The sequence below is a fragment of the Hyperolius riggenbachi genome, chromosome 4 (assembly GCF_040937935.1).
Source record: "Hyperolius riggenbachi isolate aHypRig1 chromosome 4, aHypRig1.pri, whole genome shotgun sequence".
Lineage (NCBI taxonomy): Eukaryota > Metazoa > Chordata > Amphibia > Anura > Hyperoliidae > Hyperolius > Hyperolius riggenbachi.
Window position 1 is genome coordinate 176,081,266 of NC_090649.1, and position 22,898 is coordinate 176,104,163.

Sequence of the window (22,898 nt, forward strand, 5' to 3'; positions counted from 1 at the left end):
AATCCTGAGTGGGGACAGGTCTAATCTCCCCACCTGCATTTACAGTGGTTGCCTGTGCGGTAACCCTGGTTTGTAAGTATATATACTTACGTTTCATTTCATCTTCCCTTTTATAATACATACTACACTATATTGGGCTCTCGGTTTTCTGCTTTCTAAACCTCTTCTGCTAACTTCTATGGTCTTTCAAATACGGTACTCAGTTAAATAAGCGCCTCTACAGTAAACGATTACTGAGATTTTATAAGCATAGCTGATAACCAAAATAGATTGTGTGATGTTGGGTGGAGGATCAGTTGCCTGGCAGAGTTTCTAGGCTAGAATAAAGCATTATGATAGATGTGATTCTGCAAATCCACAGTTTACTGCACTTTGTAGCTCAAACATTTCATGCAGTCAATAAAAAAATAATTGGCCTAGACAATACACCTGATATGGTCACAAGAACGTTCAGTCCCTCCAGGACATCCATCTGTTGAAACCTCCTTCTGTTGATAAGGTTGTAGACCTTTCCTTGTCCACTACGGTCCAACAACATTAGTCCATTCTCTGTGCCCACCAGTAAGTTTACACCTGTATGTAAAAAGAAAAGGCCAAAAGCAGGAGCCTGATGAGTTCAAGAAGATGTCTGGAAAGTTACCACATTATTCTTCTCTATGCCCCTATGTCAGAGACATCTTTAACCACTTAATGAGTTTGAGACAGTATATCTATGCCCCGGGACATAGATATATAGTATATCCTAGCTTCCGTGGCGTAGATATACGTATCTTGCCGCGATCACCGCTGCACTAGCTCCTGAGCACAGTCACGTAAACACATACGGTAATTGTAACCATGCATTACTTCCTCCTGTGTACATAGTTTAAATAGGAAAAATAAACGGGGGATGGGGCAGAGGGCATCTAGTGGCCAAATAGTAAATTACACCCCAACACATTTATTCACATAAATCCTCTTCCATAGTTAGCAAAATTAACCACTTTGTCCTCCTTGACGTATAAAAACGTCACGGAGGACAAACACGCTCCCGCGCGCTCTAGCGGCCGATCGCGCACGTGCACGCGCACTCCCGGCTGCGGATTCGGTAGCCCAGGAATCAATGTATCGGGCTATGGTGCCCGATCACTGATTCCTCTCCCCCGCTGAAAAAGTGACAGCTTCTCTCGGAAGCTTCACTTTTTCTGAAGCTATGTCCCTCTAACCGTACATTGTACGCTTAGAGTGACGTCATGTAAACAAACTCAAGATTGCCATCTTGCGGCCAAAAAGTAAAACTGCAAGTAAAAGTAAAAAAACATTACAATACACAAATATTTCCCCAAATAAAACACTATTTATATCCCACCCTCCCAAAAATGCCCACATAAAATGTTTAATAAAACAAAACAAAAACATTACTATAAAAAAACAAAAAACAAATATTTACCTAAGGGTCTAAACTTTTTAAATATCTATGTAAAGATGAAATATTTCTCTCTATTTTTTTTTATAAGCTTGAAAATAGTGATGGATTCAAAACGGAAAAAAATCTCTTTTATTTCCAAATCGCGATACATTGTGATAGGGACATAATTTAAACAGTGAAATAACCGTGACAAATGGGCAAATACAATACGTGGGTTTTAATTATGGAGGCATGTATTATTTTAAAACTATAATGGCCGAAAACTGAGAAATAATGAATTTTTTCATTTTGTTTCTTATTCTTACTGTTAAAATGCATTTACAGTAAGGTAGCTCTTAGCAAAATGAACCCCCCCAAAGAAAGCCTAATTGGTGGCGGAAAAAACAAGATCTAGATCAGTTCATTGTGATAAGTAGTGATAAAGTTATAGGCTAATGAATGGGAGGTGAACATTGCTCGGATGCATAAAGTGAAAACGACTGAGAGCTTAAGTGGTTAAACCTTTATAAAAAAAAAAAAAAAAAATATAAAAAATTATACTTAAAAAAAAAAAAAGAGTAACATTTCATTTTTTATATGTATGTCATAAGGGTTTTTATTTTTGCAACTATAGGCTTGTGATTAGTGACGGACACAAAATGGAACATTTATTTCCAAATCAAATATTGTCACCATACTTTGTACTAACGACATATTTTACACGTTGTAATAACCGGGAAAATGGACAGATAAAATGTGTGGGTTTAATGCACAATAACACATTTTATTTTAAAACTAGAATGGCCAAAAACTGAGAAATAATGAATTTTTTTCCATTTTTTTCTTATTATTCTTGTTAAAATGCATTTAGAATATAATTCTTAGCAAACGGTACCACCCAAAGAAAGCCTAATTGGTGGTGAAAAAACAAGATATAGATCATTTTCATTTGTGATAAGTAGTAATGAAGTTATTGGCCAATGAAAGGGAGGAGCCCTGAAAGGTGAAAATTGCTCTGGTTCATAAGGGGAAAACCCCTTAGTAGTGAACTGGTTAAAGTCCAACTCCAGGAAACCTTTTTATAGTAGTTTGAGATTGTATGGGGAGTTAGAACCTTTTTATTTTATTTTTTTATTATTATTATTATTGCTATCCAATGTCTGCCATCTGTGAGATCTCCACTCATTTCCTCTCCAGAGAAGGGGACAAAATCTTCAAGAATTACATTTTAGCGTGGGTTCATTTCCTTTCCCTGAGACCACCAATTTTTAAATTAAAGCTATAAAGCAGAATGGGGGTTTCAGGCACAAGAAGTAAGGCAGAAATATCTGCAAAAGGGGCATAGACAACAAAAGTAAAAGTTTCTATCCCTTTTTTACACTACATACAACTAAAATAATAATGAAAAAATGCAACTGGGCTTAAATGACACATTTAAAAAACATAATATCCTGTACTGTACACCAACAGTCATGCACACTGTCTAATAATATAAAGATGAATATATTAAAAGGTCTTATTTAAATTACTGCATGAACTGTGGTGCAATTAATATCAACAGGGATATAATGCCTGGTGCACACCATGCAATTTCCCGTCAGATAGACAGATTGAAATTAATATTTGACAGGTTGGATCTGATTTCCGATCATGTTTCTGATAGATTTTGTATAGAAGTGATCAGAAAATCGATCACAACATCGATCTGGAAATTGCATGGTGTGTATCAGGCATAAGATACAAATGCATGCTTATCAGAATTCATTGTTAATCTGTACTGCAAGTGGCCAGACCAATGTCTGGACCCTGGTGCTGTTTAACTTGGCACAAGGTATTGCGGTTTAAAGTACAACCCCAATATCTATAAGTGATGTATCCAGGCAAGTCTTTGTCCTTCAATTTAGTGCTTAATCCAACCCTAACCTCATCCACCACCATGTAGTTAATCCTAATCTCCCATCCCACTCATGTGCAATACTAACTGTAACCCTCTCTTTTCCACTACTCACTCATACCCAGAACTTTAACCTTGAAATTTGCTTTGCCCCACTCTGTCTTACAAATGCCTAAACCCAACCTTTCACATGCACTTAACCCTAATCTCTACCCATATGCCTGCTACTGCTACTTACAATTTATTTATTTGTTGTATTTATAAAGCGCCAACATATTACGCAGCGCTGATCTCTGGAGTATTGCTGTGAGGACGAATATTGGTAGGGTTTACATTTACCACTGATATTTTTTACGACTGTAAGCAGGTGAAAAGGGCTCTGTGTGACGTGACCATGTCAAAAAGACATGCTGAGGCTTCTGCTGCTCTGCATAGTGACTTTTTTTTTACAGTCCTAATGACCTGTTAAGGGCCTGAGCACATTAACATGCTTCTGTCTGCTTTTCAGTAACACAATAATGTTACAGACTGATAGGTGTTGCTAAAAATCAGACAGTATCGCATTAGTATGCTCAGGAACTTAGCTGGTAATACCTGCTTTACTGAACAAGTCTCTTGGAGATCACCTTGGCAGCAATTTTAGATAACTCCTTACCCTAGCCTAGTAACATTGACCTAATGTGATCCTTTCTGCCATATTAACCCCATCTTAGAGTGAAATTGGACCTAGGCCACCATCACTTTTCGAGTGCTGGTGCTTCATGATCTAGTCATTCATGTCAAGGCATATCTCCAAAGAAAGGTTTGCTCTATGTCAGTGCTGTCCAAATTCATGGACATACTCCCAGAAGTCTGGAGCTGCAACATCCTGGCTTGGGGGGCACAGAGAAGGAGGTGGGCATGGCGGAAGTGGAGTGACACAGCAAACAGACTGGCCACAGAAAGAGCTCTTGAGGATGGCTCTTGGATGTCCCTGCTCTATGTGATGGGTCAAACAATTGCTTAGGGGTCATCTAGAGTACACTTGTAAGTACATTTATTCTTTAATATACTCAAACAGAAAGCATGACTTACCCCATAATGCTGCACAAAGTATCTCAGAATTAAACCGTTTCTTGTATTTCCGGATCTCTGGAGTATCGCTGTGAGGACGAATATTGGTAGGGTTGACGTTTACCACTGATATTTTTCTGGCCTCATTCAGCTTGGCTTGTTCTTGTCTAAGCAGTTCGCTAGTAAACAGGGCTAAAAAAAACACTCTCTTCATTCAGCAAAAAAAGAATAAGAAAACGGAGCATGCGTGTTCTGTCACAAATCTCAGTACTTCACATTTCATACAGGGGCTTCTGGCACGTCAGATCCTGCTAAACCACATCTGCCAGAATGCTTTACCAGAGCAGCATGTGGTCCAGCAAGAGCTGCAGTGTCCAGTGCTGACCCAGCCATGTTCTGACATTCTCTTTCATAGGGGAAGGGCATAAAGAAATAAAACTTCAAGCGCAGCAACAAAAAAAAAATTTAAAAAAAAATCAAAGCCTATTATATCACTGGGAAGAATGACAACAGTGCTGCTTCTTTTTCTTCTAACCGAACGTCTTTGAGCAGTAAGTTTTCTGCTTAACCAGCAGGTTCTAAATGATAACAGTCTCCAAACAAACTCAGAAAGTAATTTGAAAACATAATTAGGTTACAACAAAGATAATTGAGATAGGAAATTCTTATGTTCACCTAATATAGGTATTTTATTAATGTGTAACAAATGAATCACAGCCAACAGAAGGATGATAACACCACAAAAGTACTGTTAATGATCATGCCATGTTCTCCACACTGTAACAGAGGTGAAAAATGTGCTCCTCTATGGTCAAAGGGAAATCAAAGAGGAGCACCTGGAAGTTTTTAAAATGGAGATATAGGGCAACCTTCTCAAAGAAGTATAGATAATTGCAAGATTTTTAACAAATGTTTACACTGGCTATTGCTAAGCAAGATTGATTAGTAGATTATAATGCTCATAGACTTTAAAATAAGGTAGATGGTTTAGCAACTCTCCAATAGCCTTTAGAGATTTTTTTTCTTTTTTTCTTTTACAAAACAAAGGAAAAGAGAGTGTTATGTGTTATGAGGAAAAGAAGAAGAGATAAGCAAAAGAGAAAAAAAAAAACCCTCTAACCCTGTCAGTGTGGTGTAGAAAATAATGCCTCATGCCGCATGGCAGGAATCATGTGTATTACTTGCGTGAAGAGCTAGAGGTTTTTTTTTTTCTATTGCCTTAGTTGAAGACACGCCCTTTTCTTCTTATATACTAGATTCCCAAGTTTATCCAGATCGCATAGGGCCCCGTTCCCCTTTAAAGAGAGTCTGAAGCGCGGCTGAATGAGGTTTAATCACCCTGAAATCACCAGGGCAAAATTCTCCTCACGCTTCCTGGAGGAGGCAGAGCTTTGCGCTGTAGCTCTACCTCTAGTCAACCTCCGCCTCTCCCCGCCCTTCTTAGTGAAAGAAGACTGAGAGGGGCGGGGAGAGGCGGCAATCAGTGGAGATTGACTGGACAGGAGGCAGAGCTACACTGCAACGCTCTGCCTCCCCTGGGCAGCAGAATCCATGACCTGGAAAGTCGTGGAATTTTGCCCAGGAATTTGGGGGGGAACAAAACCTCATTCTGCTGTGCTGTTGCGGCAAATCAGCTATGGTGTTAATACTTGACATATTTGGACAATAAAAAAAGGAAATTAATTTGGCTTCAGACTGTAAGTGCTTTGACTATGACCCTACCCCCATTTACTCCTAACTCAGGAATCTGTGACTATATTATAATGTATACAGTATGTGTAGCATTACTCTACACTTTTGCGCTAAGAATGAGAGGAAATCTCCCCGATTGTTGTGTGGCGTACTCTTAGCCATAAAAGTAAAACATATACACATTTCTTGGCTACCCATAATGTTTGATTTTTTTCCTCTGTATCTGCACAAAACTGCATATCTCATCCTAAGTTGGCATGCATCCATGGGCCCGATACACAACATGGTGGTAAAGCTGCCAGGCGCAGAGAGCACACAGAAACTTTACCATTAATTGTGCTGGGGGAGGGGCATTGCACATTAGCCCTTTTATCGCCATGGGAGTTAACAGGTTTACAGCGCATTACCATAGCAAAGCGCAGTAAACTGTGCAGTACCACAGCAACACATGCATTACAGCGGTAATGCCCATGGCGCCAATAGGTTAGCTTGCAGTGCTCCCCTGGTATTAGTAATGGTAAAATTACCTTACGCTCCCTCTGCAATTTTACCGCAGTGTTGTACATCAGGCCCCATGAGTGGTAGTTCGATCCCCCTTTCACCTTCTGGTAGTTTATCTCCTTGTGGTTGAATGTCTTCTCATCAAAGCAGTATCAAAACATGGAAAGAGTACTTCTATGTACATTGGGACGTGGAGGATAGGGAGTAGGTATAAGAGGCTTTCAAACTTTTTCTTATAGACCTTATTAAGAAAGCGGCTCGTCGTAAAGCTGACACTAGGAAGAGGGAGCAGGAGTTAGCTGACCAAATTTCAGTTTCAGAGACTGAATGTGTAAATGATTCTTCCCTCGCTAACAAGTTAGCATGGAGAAAGGTTCAACATAAGCACAAACATCTCATTGAAGAAGCCACTCTTAGTAAAATATTTTTAGTGAACAACTTCAATATGAACAGGGAGAGAAAGCAGGTACACTTTTGGCACAAAAAAAGCTAGGACCTACATGGCCCCATATATGCACTAGCGGTGGAACCTTTAGCATGCAGAAGCCAAACGTATCCCCTCATCACCATTTTTCAGCCCCCCCCCCCCCCCCATACTGAAGAGTATCAGTTTGAATGTAGATGGTGTCATCTACTTGGCTGATCCTGCTCTATCTCTAGATACTTGGCTGATCCTGCTCTATCCCTAGAGTGCTGTCTGGATGTTATACATCTACACGACAAAAAACCTGTTTTTGCACATCAGGGTACCCTTGACAAATTTCATTTAACATGGAATAAGTGGTTTTGCCGCTCATTTCAAAATCTTGGTTTATAAATGTTCTGCAGTTGTCCAAATTGCTGTTACTCCTGTACACCGTGTATCAAAATTTACCATAGTGTTCTTTTCCTCTGCTACGCAGCATGTAGCCTCCCAATGCCCTTACTGTATTGTTCCCAATTGTCCTAGTATCTTTGCTGATTTTCCAACACCCTAACATACTATTTATTTTGACAACTGTAAGTAGCTGCAATCTATTGTTTTTTTCTGTATAGAGATTACTCTTTTTTTGTACACTGTACAAACAAAAAGAATGAAAATTTGCCTAACATACCAATCTCCAAAGTTCCAAAGTATGAGAAAGTAAAAGCCAACCTAGCTTTTTTAGAAAGTCACTAGTTGTTGATCATGTAGCACACAGCTGTGTTGATCAGCAGCTAGTGGTTTTCATTTGCTACCACTGCTTCCTCTTCCTGTTTCAGAAGAGATTTATTTGCATGTTCTATTAGTAATAAGGGAGATTAGAAGAGATAGGAATCCAGGCAACTGAAGTCGGGTATTGCTCGTCTCTGGGAAGGGAGGCAAGACAATAGTGATCATACCAAAATCCATCATGCTCTGAAAACAGCTCTCAGTTGAAATGGATAGAGTAGTCCGTGGAGCAAAATAATGATGAAAATGTATGTATGCTTTGTGTGACTGACAAACAGGACAATTCCATTTGATGTTTTGGTGGACGTAATATTTCCCGATTAAAAAAATTTGCGAATCTGTAAAGGAAGCAACCATTGTGTCCATTCTTCCTAGCATTATGGACTGACCTATCACATGTAAAACTTCAGCAGGGTTTATTTAACAGTACTGTGGAAAGGGGGCTGCTGTGCTTTACCCAACAGCAATCAAGTGTAAGCTTTACGTAGTTTAGTATATCTCTGTTTACAACAGATATCCTGTAAAATGGTATTTACTGCTTTGTTCACAGTATTATTAAATAAAGCTTTCACACTGAAATTTTAACCAAATGAAATGACCTGCAGACCTACCTGTACACTACCATAAGAACAATAACATGTTCAAGTACAAACCGCTGGTTCTTAATACCTGTTGCAGATGTATCTTCGTCATCATCATCGTCATCCTCATCATCGTCATTATCAGTAGGTGATGTCTGGTAAACTCTTGTGTCAACAAATGGTGTAAAAGATGCTTTTGTGGTTGTTCCCCCACCATACTAGTATGATCATAAAAAATGGAGGTAAAAAAGGAAATTATTTAAAAATAATCTTTAGTAGGAACAGTTACTAGAGTAATAGGTATATTAATTTAAAAGCAAAGGCAATCATCAATATTACTAACCACAAAAATAGCAGTATAAAATGGTTATTTATGTATATTTCAAAATGTAATAGTTAAGTTAATCTATACTTTAAAATAATTTAAAAAGAAAGTCTAGTGAATAATGCAATGTACTTGCATTGTTCATTTTAGCTGTTTCCGGGCTTGAAATCACAAGCCAAATGTTACTTTCCATTGCCAAATGATCTGATCAAAATGACTGAATAATCTGCCGCTTAGAAGGGATTTCTGCTCCTGAGCAATAGGAAACTATCAATAATCATTTGTTTCCTTGATAGTTTTGTGACTGGACGTGCTGGTAAATATCGATCATTCTTCCTGCAGCATATACATGTATATGACTAGTAAAAGCAAAAAAAGTTGGCACAACGCTGTTGGCACAAAGTAATCAAAGCCCAATTACATTTATTGACACAGCAAAAATACATACATGACCGAGCAGCAACAGACTGCTGTGTCGGACTACATCCTTTTTCTGGTAGTCACCGTGACTACTAGCAGCTTGAAAATGGGGATAGTCTGAAACAGCAGTCTGTTGCTGCTCGGTCATGTCAGTATTTTTGCTGTGCCAATAAATGTAATTGGGCTTAGATTACTTAGAGTGGTGCTGACCTTTTTTGCTTTTACTGGACTTGTGCCCCCCCGCCCACAGTACCGAGCTTTAGGTCGTGGCACACATGAGTGCAGCGCCCCTCTTTCAGTTTATACATGTATGGCCGACTGATCGATGTATACAGAAATCAGCAGGAGATAGTTAAGAACAAAGGATCACTCTGTGGTCATGTGACCTTACCACCCTGCCAGCCAGCCTTGATCCTCCTAGCTAATTCAGCTCTGATCAGCGCTGTGCCAACACCTGGCACTTCCACAACCCACCATGCTGCATCCCTGTCACACTTTTCCCACCTATGGTAAAAGGGAGTTTAATAGCGGTAACTGCCACACATCTCCCCCGATCAGTAGTGAATGTGAGTGGTGTAAACCCCATGACGCCTGTCCAGAAGTAATCAGAGGATGAGGTAATCACTGTAACGTCTGATGTTTTTTATTTTTATTTATCCGATATCAAACAATGGTGCTACATTCCAACAGGCAACATAAGATATTTAGATATACTTTTAGGATCACTGTATGTGCCTGCACTGCACCTAGTCTTTTCTTGGGTGTCATTATTCACAAACATACTGGGAACTCATATGGCAATCGCTGGACCATTGTGGATAACGTTACTTGGTATAAAGACAGGAAGTGTGGCTAAGCTCCTCCAGCCAGTAAACTCATGTCTCTATGGTAACCGCTGAATGATCGAGTAGATCTGCCTACAGATTTGTTTTAAAGCTCCACAGGTAATCAATTAGTGCAAGTTTGTAAAAAGTGAAAACAAGATCCAATGATTTTGGAGCATTTATCAGGTTAAAATATTTAAATTACTAATAAAAAACTATGAAGTGAGAACAACATTAAATGTTTTTTTCCTGCATGAATGCATAGAAAGCTTTACATTTATTTCTGATTATTATTATTTTTTCAATTGAAAAGAAGTTTAGAGCATGCAATAGTTTCGCAGAAAATAATTTCCTAAAAACGGTGACATGCATAGATTACCCTTCTCCCTTAATCAACTAGTGTTTTGCCATGCATGTGTGATTATATATTTTGTTTGTGTGAAGTGGTTAAAGACAGTTAAGAAAAGGAAACACAGTAAAAGTAGAGTAACACCACAGTTAGGACTTGTCAGCAGTTATCCAGCAAGCAGAAACGTTAGTTTGGTAGTGCCACCACCTACTTCAGTCCCAGTCTCCACTTCCTGTGCATGCGTTGAACCTCTCCCTATAGGCTCAGTTGGAGTACCCACCGGGGAGTGGCTCTGCTGGACTAAATCAGGAAGGTTTATATGGCCGGCAAAACCATTACTTTCTGCATGGCCAGAGCGTTTTTTATCTCCAGATGTCTGCGGACAAATAAAGGAAAGTACACGGACAACTCCATTACGAGAGCTTAAATAGCAGTTAGATAACAGTGACGAGTATATGAAAAAAGCCAAGAGTTCAGAAACACTGAAATGTATAGACAAGCAATGTACACCATAACATAAAAACAGGCAGAAGCAGTGCATTCTTTCAATACGTCAGAGAAAATTCTCTTTATTCGCTCAAAATAATTCTGGCCATACCTACAGTGTCTTTCTGTGACCTCATTTATAACAGCAAAATATAGGCATTGCTTATGAATTCTACTCTGATAATTACTACCATGGTCAAACTCTTGTCTAAATGCTGCAGCTGTAATTTATAGGTTTGGTTAAATGAATCTAAGGTACTGAATTAATCTGCTAAAGCACATCAAAATATGAATTTACTTCCCTGGAGAATTAGCCTGAATTTCTGTATATAGCCTGCAGATGGCGATGTGGCTTCCAGAGAGTGAGATCAGATGTTACATTTCCTTCCCAATATCATGTTCTACTGATAGCATTTTTGTTTTCTAGTCTTCAAAATAATTCTACCTTTGCATACTGCAGAGTCAGGCAACCTTATATACTTATACTTGGTTACACTTGATAAAGGCCGCAGGCCGAAACGTCGTGTGTTTTATCTTTTGCTATGGTACAATAAATTCAGCATTTCGCTAAAATCCAGGTGGAGACCCAGTCATCCTTTTCCAACCTTATATACTTAAAGGGAACCAGAGAGGAGTCAAAACCTAAAATAGGAAAAGGTTTCATACATACCTGGGGCTTCTTCCAGCCCCAGAAGCCTGGATCGCTCCCACGCCGCCATCCTCCGCTTCCTGTGTCGGCGGTACCGGGTCCCGTCACTTCCGGCGGACACGGCCAATTGTCCGCATGTACAGGGGTTCCCGGCATACCCTTACGCATGCGGCTGCACAGTATGGAGCCGCACGCGTAAGGGTATGGAGGGAGCCCCTGTGATGCGTACAATTGGCCGCGTGATGACGTCGACTGGCCGAAACTACGGGACCCAGTACCGGCGCATACAGGCAGCGGAGGACGGCGGCGTGGGAGCGATCCGTGCGTATGGGGCTGGAGAAAGCCCCAGGTATGTATAAAACCTTTCCTTCATGTCTTCTCTGGTTCTCTTTAACCAGCTTAGTTATTATACAAAGTAAATTTGGGGTTTTATATTAAGGAAGTGTTCACACAAGGGAGTGTGAATCTCTAACAAGCTGCCGCTACTGTCTGTGTCTCCCTGAGGGTAAGAATCTCCCTTATTTGCAGCAGCTTCTAGTATGCCTTTGTGTGAGCCTATTATACTATTATATATTATCTAGAAAAGAGCTAAGGCAGTAATAAAAACCCGATAGAGCTTCTACCTCTTCCCAACAAAACAAATTGACTATTTTTCTCATTTTACTTTCTGATGAAGCTATCTTCTCTACTTCCTGTCTGGAAAGGAAGTTAGAGGAAAAGATCTCACATGGATACACAGCAGTAAGAACCCAAGAGAGGTTCTGTTTTCCACTTTTTCTAAAAAAAACCAAACCAAAAACATTTTGGCTATAATTGGGCTTTAATTATGGTAAGTCAGTTCTAAAGTATATACTTTATAAGTGCTAAATGTCTATATTTGTTTTCTATGCGTTTTCCTTTAGACTTGTAAATGTAATCTTCTCCTCATGAACTGAAAGCTTAAACATCTAGAAAGACTCCTACATGGGTAATTAGTTATGTTCAGCAGGGAGAAGTGCGATTTAATCTGCATCTAAAACGGCAAAAATTACATTAAATTCAGTGGAGTCTTTTTACATCTTGATAAAAACAAAAAAGTGGAATGTTGACCATAGAAATCAAATTTTCTTCCAATTATTGAGAAGATTAAACACAGAATCTGATAGAAAGTAAAAGCAGAATTACAGTTTGGTATGGCCTACAGTGAAATCCTCCTAAAGTGACTATATAGTTATACGATATGCCTTAAAGAGTACCTGAAGTGACATGTAACATGATGAGAAAACGTGTATGTAAAGTCAGGGAGGGTTAACACTTGAAAAATGCAAAAATTTTTTGCACATGGATTTTCAGACACTATACACCTTTGTGTGTATTCCAATGCATGTGGTTTGCCACATTGCTGATTGCCAAGGAGAAAATGCACCATGTGCAAAATTATACTGCACCGCTGTGAGTGTTTTTTCCGCATGTGAAATTCTCATATTTTTTTTTTCTTTTTCTGTGGCCTTCTGGCTGATGTATTTATTTGTTACCTTACCTGCTTTATGTGCTGTAGGGCCCTGTTTGTTTTGTTTATTTCAAGGTTTTATTGAACATGGATCCTATTGTTCTGATGCACATGATTGTATGCTTCTTGACATGCTACATTCTTACTATACTTGTGCTTATTTGGACCGGATATTTTGTTTCAATAAACCTTGCTTTAATAAAAAAAAAAAAAAAAAGCAAATTTGCATGCAGGAAAAGGCAGGATTGAACCCTGCTTAACCCCTTTCGTACCAGCAGCCTCTGCCCCCTTCAGGACCAGAGACTGCCGTTACGGTAAAACGCCACCTCCCGACGAATCGCCGCACATAACCGCTGCTCACGGTGCTGCCCCATCGTCGCAGGCTCCTTTCTCTGCTGTCACCATGACAGCAGAGTGCTGAAAGCCGGTCAGGAGACGCTTTCATTGGCTCCTGACACTGTCTCTCAATGGGAGCCAATGTGATTGGCTCTCCAAGGTCACACGGTCAAGAGCCAATGAAAGCTGCTCCTGACCTGCATACAGAGCTCGGCCGTCTTACAGAACTGCGGCGGGTGCAGATCGGCGAGATCAGCAGGGATGCGTGATTCAGTGCGACGTTTAATCTACGTCCAGTCAGAGCCGCAGCACCACCAGGGGATATTCAAACACAGACACTATTTCCTTCCATGCACACCAGGTTATGTGAGTTATTTGAACACTGGACCCAGCGTAATTTTCTGTTTCTTCCTATCTCCATCATGCATAAAATTCAAGCCATCGAAGTGCGAAGCTTTCTAGGATAAAATGATGGATCCGGTAAGAAGTAAATGATCTTTGATGTCAGCTCTCCCTGAATCCCATCCTGCTTGTGCTGGCAGGACTGACATTTATTTAATGAAATCCTGAATATGAATCACCAATCCTCTCAGCTGCCACATGTGCATACCAAGTACAGCGAGGCATTGCCAGGATAATATAAAATATTTACTACGCATTTCTCTGCATTCATTATCACACCAGCTTGCCAAGGGAGACTCTGGGGACATTCTCTGCATTTATGGAAACTACGAAGTGATGTATATGGAAGAATCAGGACTAGATAAGGAATAAACTTAAAGAGGAACTGTAGTGAAAACAACAATTAATAAAATAACTTGCTTTCTACAATATTAATTTATAGGTTATTTAATCAGTTTTTGCCTATTGTAAAATCTTTCCTCTCCCTGATTTACATTCTGAAATTAAATCACAAGTGGTGACATTTTTAGTTCTGCGAAGTTATTTATGCGGAATGTAACAATAAGAGAATTGTTAGTACTAGCACTTAATCCTTTTGCAGGCCTTTCTGGCTTACCTCTCGGACCATTAACGTTCCTTCCCTTGAGATGCTTCTGAATGTCTCAGACGGGGAGCTTTCAAGGCCTTGGGTTCCTGCATTATATGGCTCATTGTTTCCAGATCCTCCTGTCGGTCTGCACATAACAATATTGTGACATGTCATTTGTGGTGCTCATTGAATAGTACTGCTCACTGAATAGCAACAAACCATCATACAGAAATAAGCCGTAAAAAAAAAAAACACAGAAAAATGGCACAATACTTCTGTATTTAACAAAGGAAAAAAAGGTAAACTTATAATACATTAAATTGAACTACAGATAGTAAACTAAAATGAGCCTATAGAAAGAAAAATAAAATATGTGGAATTCTCTGGGAAGGTTCCCGCTGGTCCCAGCCCCTTCTTCTTTCCTTTACAGGTGTCTTCTCACTCAGCCCTGCTGGGATAATTGTGAAGATGCTCCAGGCTACTACTTCTCTGATGATCATCCACATGCCATCCATTCCAGTAATAGGCAAAGGGTAATGGCTTCTATTTACACACCCACTTCCCACTTTTCTTTCTTATAGTCTCAGTAACCCCAAGTGGCAGGATGGATACACAGCCAACACTTGCTTAACAACTTGCAGCACAACTGGACAAAAGACAACTGGAAAGTAAACAAAAAGTGGACTGAGGACTACTGGGAGCCTTCCTAGAATTTTTGTTTTCACCCAATAGGTTTATTTTAGTTAATTGCTCAGAGTTTGATAAAATATAACAGGTTTTGCATTTTTCATTTATGGTAAATCAGTTAGGTCTATCCATCCATGCACCCCCTTAGGTGAGTCAACCACTGTTTTCTTATTTTGGTTATAAGTAAATGTCTTGGGTAAATTCAATCACCATTCTTTATATTGTTAAGAAATGCCAACAGCATGATTTCCTACCAAGTGAACCTGACCAGCCTTGCCGCTGAATAGCACACCACCTACAATGGCAGAAAAATTCCCAATTATTTTCCTACTTTCCTTGTTTTATTCCCATATGTAAGTTACCCAGCTTAACCGAGACCATTCATAATAGCTACAGCAAGCAAGATCTGGGTCAGTCTTACTTCAACACAAAATGAAATATAGAATAAACAGTAGGAAGCGGATCAATGCATCTTTCAGTAGGCACTGGGTTTTGACAGGCTTGTTACAACCTACCACCCACTGTTGAGGGATTATTCCACTCTTCTGTGTATCCTGTATTTAAATTTGTACTGAAGTAAAACTGACTCAGAGCACAGTATGAGAACTTCTTCCTAATGTATACAGAGTAATTCTATGTGAATGTGCAAGAGCATACTCGGTTTGTGTACAAAGAATGGGATTTGAAGGTGGTTTATGGCTTCCACTTTTAAAACGGGTAACGTAGATGTAAATGAGTGCTCAGTGACTTCCTCCACACACAGTGAGTGAATCTAGAACTCAGGTTTGGAGTCTACATTATCAATACATCCTGAAAAAAGACTCTGTAACAAAAATGTCATCCTGTTTTCTACCATCCTACAAGTTCCTAAACCTATTCTAATGTGCTCTGGCTTACTGCAGCACTTTCTACTATCACAGTCTCTGTAATAAATCAATGTATCTTTCCCCTGTCTGACTTGTCGCCCTGTGTCTGGAAGGCTGCCAACTCTTCAGCGTGATCTGCTATGCACGCCCCCCTCCGGGCCCCTTTATGCACACTTCAGTGTGTGTGTTATTTACATAAGCCAGCAGTGTCTCTGCTCTCAGATATCAGTGAGACAAGAGAGCTGGATAAAAATCCTCCTCTGTTAGGCTGTGAAAGGAGCTAGCTGACACATACTGAGGAATTACAGACACAGGGCAGAGTTGTCTGCAGGAAGAAACGATCAGCCAGTGTACTACTAAGTGCATGAGAGCTGCAGGGGACAGAAGGTAAACACACAAATGATCTTTTGAGATTCATAAGGAAGGCTGTATACAGCCTGCTTGAGTATGGATGTATTTTCTATGTGTGGACATACTGTACATCAACCTACTTCCTGTTTTGGTGGCCATTTTGTTTGTTTATAAACAAGCTTTTGAAAACTGTTTTTGACTACTTTTAATGCGGCGGGGAGCGGCGAAATTGTGACAGAGGGGAATAGGAGATGTCCCCTAACGCACTGGTATGTTTAATTTGTGCGATTTTAACAATACAGACTATCTTTAATATTTAAACACTAGTCTAACCAGGGTGTAGTTGAAGGAATTCCAATGAAACCAACAGTAGGTGTGGAACAAAAAATTGTATATGCCTGTGTATAAAAACTTTAAAGGACACCTGAAGTGAGAGGGATATGGAGGCTGCCATATATATTTCCTTATAAGCAAATACCAGTTGCCTGGCTAGCCTGCTGATCCTTTCCCTCTAATACCTTTAGCCAGACTCTGAACAAGCACGGAGATCAGATGTTTCTGCCATTATTGTCAGATCTGATTAGATTAGCTGCATGCTTGTTTCTGGTGTTATTCAGAAACTGCATCCAAATAGATAAGCAGGGCTGCCAAGCAACTGGCATTGTTTAAGAGGAAATACATATGGCAGCCTACATATTCTTCTCACTACAGTTGTCCTTTAAGACCATCCTGCATTATTCTATGCTAAATGAACATATAGCAGAAGATCTTGCACAACTTTGACCACTTGAAAAGTTTAAACACAGGATGAATAATGACTCTGATTCAGTGTAGACATCTGTTAATCATTAATAGTATCATTAACAGTGGAACACTAAAGGCACACTCACATGAGTCTGGGGATGTCACTAACTGGCACAGTTCCATCCTGAGTCTCACTCTCCCCATCTTCCTCCTCACTGCTCTCAGACTCCTCACTGGATGAAGAGTAATCAGTCACCTTCTTAATTGGCCGATTTGTCTCTTCAATGCGCAGCTCTCTCAACTCCTTTGCCAAGGCAGTGAGATCCTGAAAAAAAGAGGAAATGTTATTGTTTACCTAGACCAAAAACACAGCTATGAATAAAATGTGCCACCTCCTTGACGTAAACGCTCAGCGGCAGCCAAACCAGCGGGAAAGTAGCTGAACAATAAAGTTACACACATTTAGACAGACGGTTAAGGCAAAAAAAGAACATCGTGAGCCAGTCTTACTGACAGACGCATTTCCAACCATTATATGCCTGGTGTGCAGAACAGATGGATACACTTTCTGTGAAAATCAGAGATATCAGTCATAGTAAGCTGGAAAATATTTCCTATTTCATACACACCTATTGGCATCCTTAATTTTGATCTATATTAAATATGTAGTAACTATACAGTTTTGAGTAACATAGCATTTATTGATAAAAAAACAACCAAAAAATTGCATTTTCTCAGCTTACTGTGATTTTGACATGATAATAAGACAGCTTTGCTTATTTACAGCACCATCACAGCCAGCAAGTAGAGGATATAGTCAGTATCTAGGTCATGCTTTAAAGCAATGTAGGTGAAGAAGTGGTAAAGCATGAAGACTCTATAGATGATTTGGCTTGTTCTGTGGAAGAAAACATGCAAATGACGAACAAAGCATTGGTCTTACCATTTCCCCCTAATTAGTGACCAATGTAGCCGTCAATGCAATAACAAAGGTTTCAAGGAAAAAAAACATTATTACCACATATAATTACCACAATTATTTATTTTCAAAGAATGTATTTCTGAAATGCAAATTGGCCTACAAAAACAGCAGCACGTATCTATCTGCTAATAGTGTGTGCTACAATCATTGTGGAATAGCATAACTTGAGTCTGTCACATGCAACGCAAAACTGGTGGCTAGTCGTCAGAGTCTGAAGGACTTCTATTGAAGGTTCCAAATACACAACAGAAAGTTGTAAAAAGTAGGGTTTTTTTGCCAGTATTTACAGCATGCATATTTGGCTTAGAATTCTTCAAATTGGCCTCATCCAGAGTGAAAGTTATACCACACAGTAATATTAAAGCTCAAGTCAAAGCAAAACTTTCACTTTGTTTTTGAATACCGTAGAAAAGGGTTAGGGATATTTTAGATGAAGAGTTGGAGTGCTGTGATAACTGTGTATGTGTCTGAAGTGACAAGTGCAAAGTAGCAGACAGTCATTTGTAAGTATTTTTAGAGGTACTTGTCAAAAGCCTGCTGTGGTGAAGGGCAGTGGGTAGCCTAATTTTCTACTTGCGAAAACAGCAGCTGACCACATGGTAACTTCAGGAAGCAGTAAGGGCCTTAACGTTCTAGCGCGCTTCTGACTTTTTATCAGCAACACATCAGTGTTAGAGATGGATAAAAGGTTGCTGAAAAGCAGACAGACGCACATTAATGTGTTCAGGCCCATAGGTGGCCTACTGAGGCTACTATGGCAGCTCAGCAGCAGAACTTACTGGCAGCATGAACCAAATGCCAGTAAACCACCAATCGTATTGCCATCTTAAAAAGGGCTTGTGGTGGATCAGCAGTTGTTTGGAAAGCAAATGCTCCATTTAAAATTAGGTTTTAAAAAAAATATTTCAGAGATGAGTTATTGTTCTGTCAGGTGTTTGCTAATTTGAATCCTCACCATATAACCATTTTTAATTTGCGCTTTAATCCAGGCACTGGGAGACTGCTCGCCAACTAAACATTTATATATTGGCAACAGATTAAATCTGTCTTAAGCCCATTAAATAGGATGCTACAGACTGGCGAGACTTGTTCTGGGACATATTTTTAGAAATCTGTGAGATAAGAAACATTATTCTGGTACTGTGACTTAAAGGGAACCTAAAGAGAGAAGTATTTGAAGGCTGCATTATTTATTTCCTTTTAAACAATATCAATTGCCTGGGAGCCGTGATAATCTATGTGGCCGCAATAGTGTCTGAATAACACCAGAAACAAGCATGCAGCTAATCTTGTCAGATCTGACAGTTATGTCAGAAGCACCTGATCTGCTGCATGCTTGTTCAGGCTGTATGGCTAAAATATATAAAGCTGTCTGTACCATCAGCCTGCAAGAAAACAGGATTTAAAGAGGAACGCCAGTGAAAATAGTGTAATAAAAAAAGTGCTTCATTTTTACAATAATTATGTATAAATGATTTAGTCAGTGTTTGCTCATTGTAAAATCTTTCCTCTCCCCGATTTACGTTCTGACATTTATTACATGGTGACATTGTTACTGTGGGCAGGTTTTGTAGCTGCTGCTAGCTGTTTTGGCCGTTGGAGACAGCTGTAAACAGCTATTTCCTGTCTGTGAACCTTGTTACACTGTGGCAAACTGTCAAAAGTACCGCGGTCCTCAGAATTTCTTTGTGGGAGGGGTTTCACCACAATATCAGTCATACAGCGCCCCCTGATGGTCTGTTTGTGAAAAGCAATATATTTCTCATGTAAAAGGGGGTATCAGCTACTGATTGGGATACAGTTAAATTCTTGGTTGGAGTTTCTCTTTAAGCCCGACGAAGGCTGCAAAGCCAAAAGCTTGCTTATTCTTATTCTTTTTAGTTAGCCAATAAATGGCATCACCCTGATTTAAAACTTCTTGGTAAAAGTATTAGAGGCAGAGCATCATCAGGATCATCAGGCAACTGGTATTGCTTAAAAGGAAATACATATGGCAGCCTCCATATCCCTCTCACTTCAGGTGTTCTTTAAGAGTCATTCTCAGCAAAATTATTACTATAAATGTATTCATCATGATGCTCTGAATTAACCATCCGTTTTAATGCCTGCCAGAGACCATAGATGCAAAATCAGCTTGTAGTACTGGTCATTATGACAGTTCTGCATAACTCTGTATCTTAATGGCCTTACAAAAAGTGCAAGAGTAGGGGTACAACTGCTTTTTGCTGCAGCCAGTAAAGTAAGAGGAGGTGGGAGGAGTTGCTCAGAATATAAGGTTTGAGTGGACTAAACCCTTAAAACAAGCTTGTAAGTATGCCTCAGTAACAAGATTTCATTGATGACAAAACCAGCAATTAAACTGTTCTACAGAATCACCATGGCCAAACACACTATTAAAAACAAGGATTTCTAAGTTCTGCAGTATGTTTTAATAATGGGCAACTGAATACAGGGAATCACCCATATGGTCAATTTAACTTATATACACTGTTGCTTTACAACCCAATATATAACATAAAATAAAGGAAAAGAAATAATACTGTGCACTAGCTGACCAGGGGCCTGACTCAGTAGCACTTGCTTCAAGAGGGTAAATTCAATTAAAATTTAAGGAAACCTGAGGTGAAAATAAACTAATAAGATAAAGAACTGCATCTATCCTCCTACTCCTAAAATTACCTTTTTTGTAGGATCCCAGAGCTTTATTTTCTGTATAGCAGCTAAACATGTTTAATGTTGTATTGTCTCATATGGCCGAGTGTCACAGAAGCTAAAAATATATGAACTATTGACCTTTATTTTACCTAAACAGTCATATACACAGACAACTGTCCCATCTGTTAAGCCAGTCACTACTATTTTCAATTCCTCTTAAAGAGACACTGAAGCGAAAAAAAATATATGATATAATGAATTGGTTGTGTACTATGAATAATTACTAGAAGATTAGCAGCAAAGAAAATATTCTCATACTTTTATTTTCAGGTATATAGTGTTTTTTCTAACATTGCATTATTCTATAATATGTGCAGATTACACAACACTCAGCATTCAAAATGATTCTTTCAGAGCAGTCTGTGAAGTAATGACCTCTCCTCTAGCAGAGAAACAGTAAACAGTTCACTTACAGTTGAGATAATAAAAGTCAGATAACAGCCCTCTCCATGACTAACTTAGTCGGAGAGCTTAATGGCTTGTTTGCATAGAGATAACAACTGGAGTTTCTCAACTCTTCATGTACTGGAAACAATTAGACTGATGTGTCTGATCTTAATGTTTTATTTCTTAGCTGTACTACACATACAAATCATAATATCATTATTATTTTTTTTCGCTTCAGTGTCTCTTTAAGGCCCGTTTCCACTATCGCGGAAACCGCCACAATTCCGCAGTTTCCCCGCACATGAATCGCACGGGGAAACTCTGCCATAGGGGAGACTGGGGTAGCGATTCGGCCGGTACTAGGCACAGAATTCGCTGCGGAGGCTGTGAATCCCATAGCTGTGCATGGCACGGCTCATGGGATTTGCCTGTGATCCCATCTCGCAGACGCACGCCGCACTAGTGGAAACGAGCCCTTAGGGTTACCAAGTAGGCAGAGGAATAATAGATGTCACCCTCTCATTTCACAAGTCGATCTGCCATCAGAGTGAAACCCCACCAACAACATCCTAAAACACCCCGATTCCAACATGTTTCACCCCAATAGAGCTGCATCAGGGGAACACAAATTAAGTGCATAAGCTACTATTCCTAAAGAAATATGAGCACAGCTGTTGAGTTATTTTGCACAACAGTCTGGATGGTGAGTGTGTGCTGATGTTTGGGAAAAAGTTGCCAATTTTTCCAAATGAGCATGTGAGGTTTTTTTTGCATAGCACCTGTCGTAACTGAATCATTGGTATATATTAGGCATGCATTAAGCCATCACTAGCCCTTAAAGCTGTTGATTAGGGATGATGAATATGAGGCTAATTATTTCTCCTTGCATTCAAATGTCATATAAATTATATGCAGCTTGACATTGGATCAATTAGAATAATTTCCTTACTTCAAGCTGTATAACATTTACATGAAATGTGAATCCAAGGATAAATTGTTTGCATCTTATTAATCACCCCTACTACAATAGTGATTACTGTAAGTATATCAGGCCCCTAGACTCTTTGAATTGCACTTTAAAGTCAAGTTTATGTTTGTTTTGAATAGTATGGAAATATGATGGAAACTTTTGGTGGGTTATACAGTTTGAGTCTCCATCAGGGAATTTTCCCACCTCACCTATCTCTGGAACCTCCATGGATCTCTGTTGCTTTAGTATGAAAACTTGTAGTCCCATAGACAGGACAAGAGAGGCAGCAATAAAATGAAAAAAACACAAAAAAGACCCTGGAACTTGGAAAATAATTTAATGTAATCACTTTTATTGTGCAACAACATGTAGATAATGCAACAAGGGTGGAATTAAAAATACCTAAAAGCAATTAATCCGTTATCAATTCCATGGTATTAAAGATACTTATCTCAGGTCAACAAATAGCTACACCACTGATATCACAATCCCAAGAGACACAATGGCACTGAAATACGTCCGTGATTATAGATCATATACACTGTATAGTTTAAATTGGCCTCAAGCAGAGCAGAATACAAAAGAAAAAAAGTGCTAAGATGCAATAATTTTCAGTTCATATATATTATAAACATATCACTCATAAATAATGAAGATGCCATATAACAGTATTGGTAAACAGGTAATAACCTATACCATAGGGGTATGTTCAGCAGTGGAGTTAATCATAAGATGTAAGCCATTAAGAAAAATATAGTTACCAGTCCTCAAGAGACCAAAAATAAATGGCTTACTTCTTATGATTTGCTAAATGTGTTGTTAGGGTACAGGTTATTACCCATTTAACAATTTTATACATCTCACTTCCATTATTTATGAGTGAAACATTTATACTATATAGGAATCGAAAGATGATTGCATTATAGCACTTTTTTATTTTGTACTGCTTGTGGCCAGTTTAGTAAACTATACAGTATATATAATCTTGAGATCAAGGATGTATTTGACAGCTATTTCGGCTGCCTCT

The 22,898-nt window shown here is 39.2% G+C and overlaps 1 protein-coding gene across 17 annotated transcripts in view; it reads right to left on the bottom strand.

Annotated features, from left to right (window-relative positions):
- Positions 1 to 22,898, bottom strand: part of TNIK (TRAF2 and NCK interacting kinase) — a 458,011-nt gene that overhangs the window by 12,603 nt on the left and 422,510 nt on the right. For 15 of the 17 annotated variants that reach the window (XM_068281022.1, XM_068281018.1, XM_068281020.1 and 12 more), the window contains 6 exons: positions 16,964 to 17,142; positions 14,197 to 14,314; positions 10,430 to 10,594; positions 8,389 to 8,518; positions 4,356 to 4,526; positions 430 to 573 (listed from right to left, as the gene is read on the bottom strand). In XM_068281022.1, coding sequence (XP_068137123.1) covers positions 430 to 573; positions 4,356 to 4,526; positions 8,389 to 8,518; positions 10,430 to 10,594; positions 14,197 to 14,314; positions 16,964 to 17,142 — 907 coding nt within the window. The remainder of the gene's footprint in view (positions 1 to 429; positions 574 to 4,355; positions 4,527 to 8,388; positions 8,519 to 10,429; positions 10,595 to 14,196; positions 14,315 to 16,963; positions 17,143 to 22,898) is intronic. The other 2 variants (XM_068281019.1, XM_068281023.1) reach the window with 2 other exon arrangements.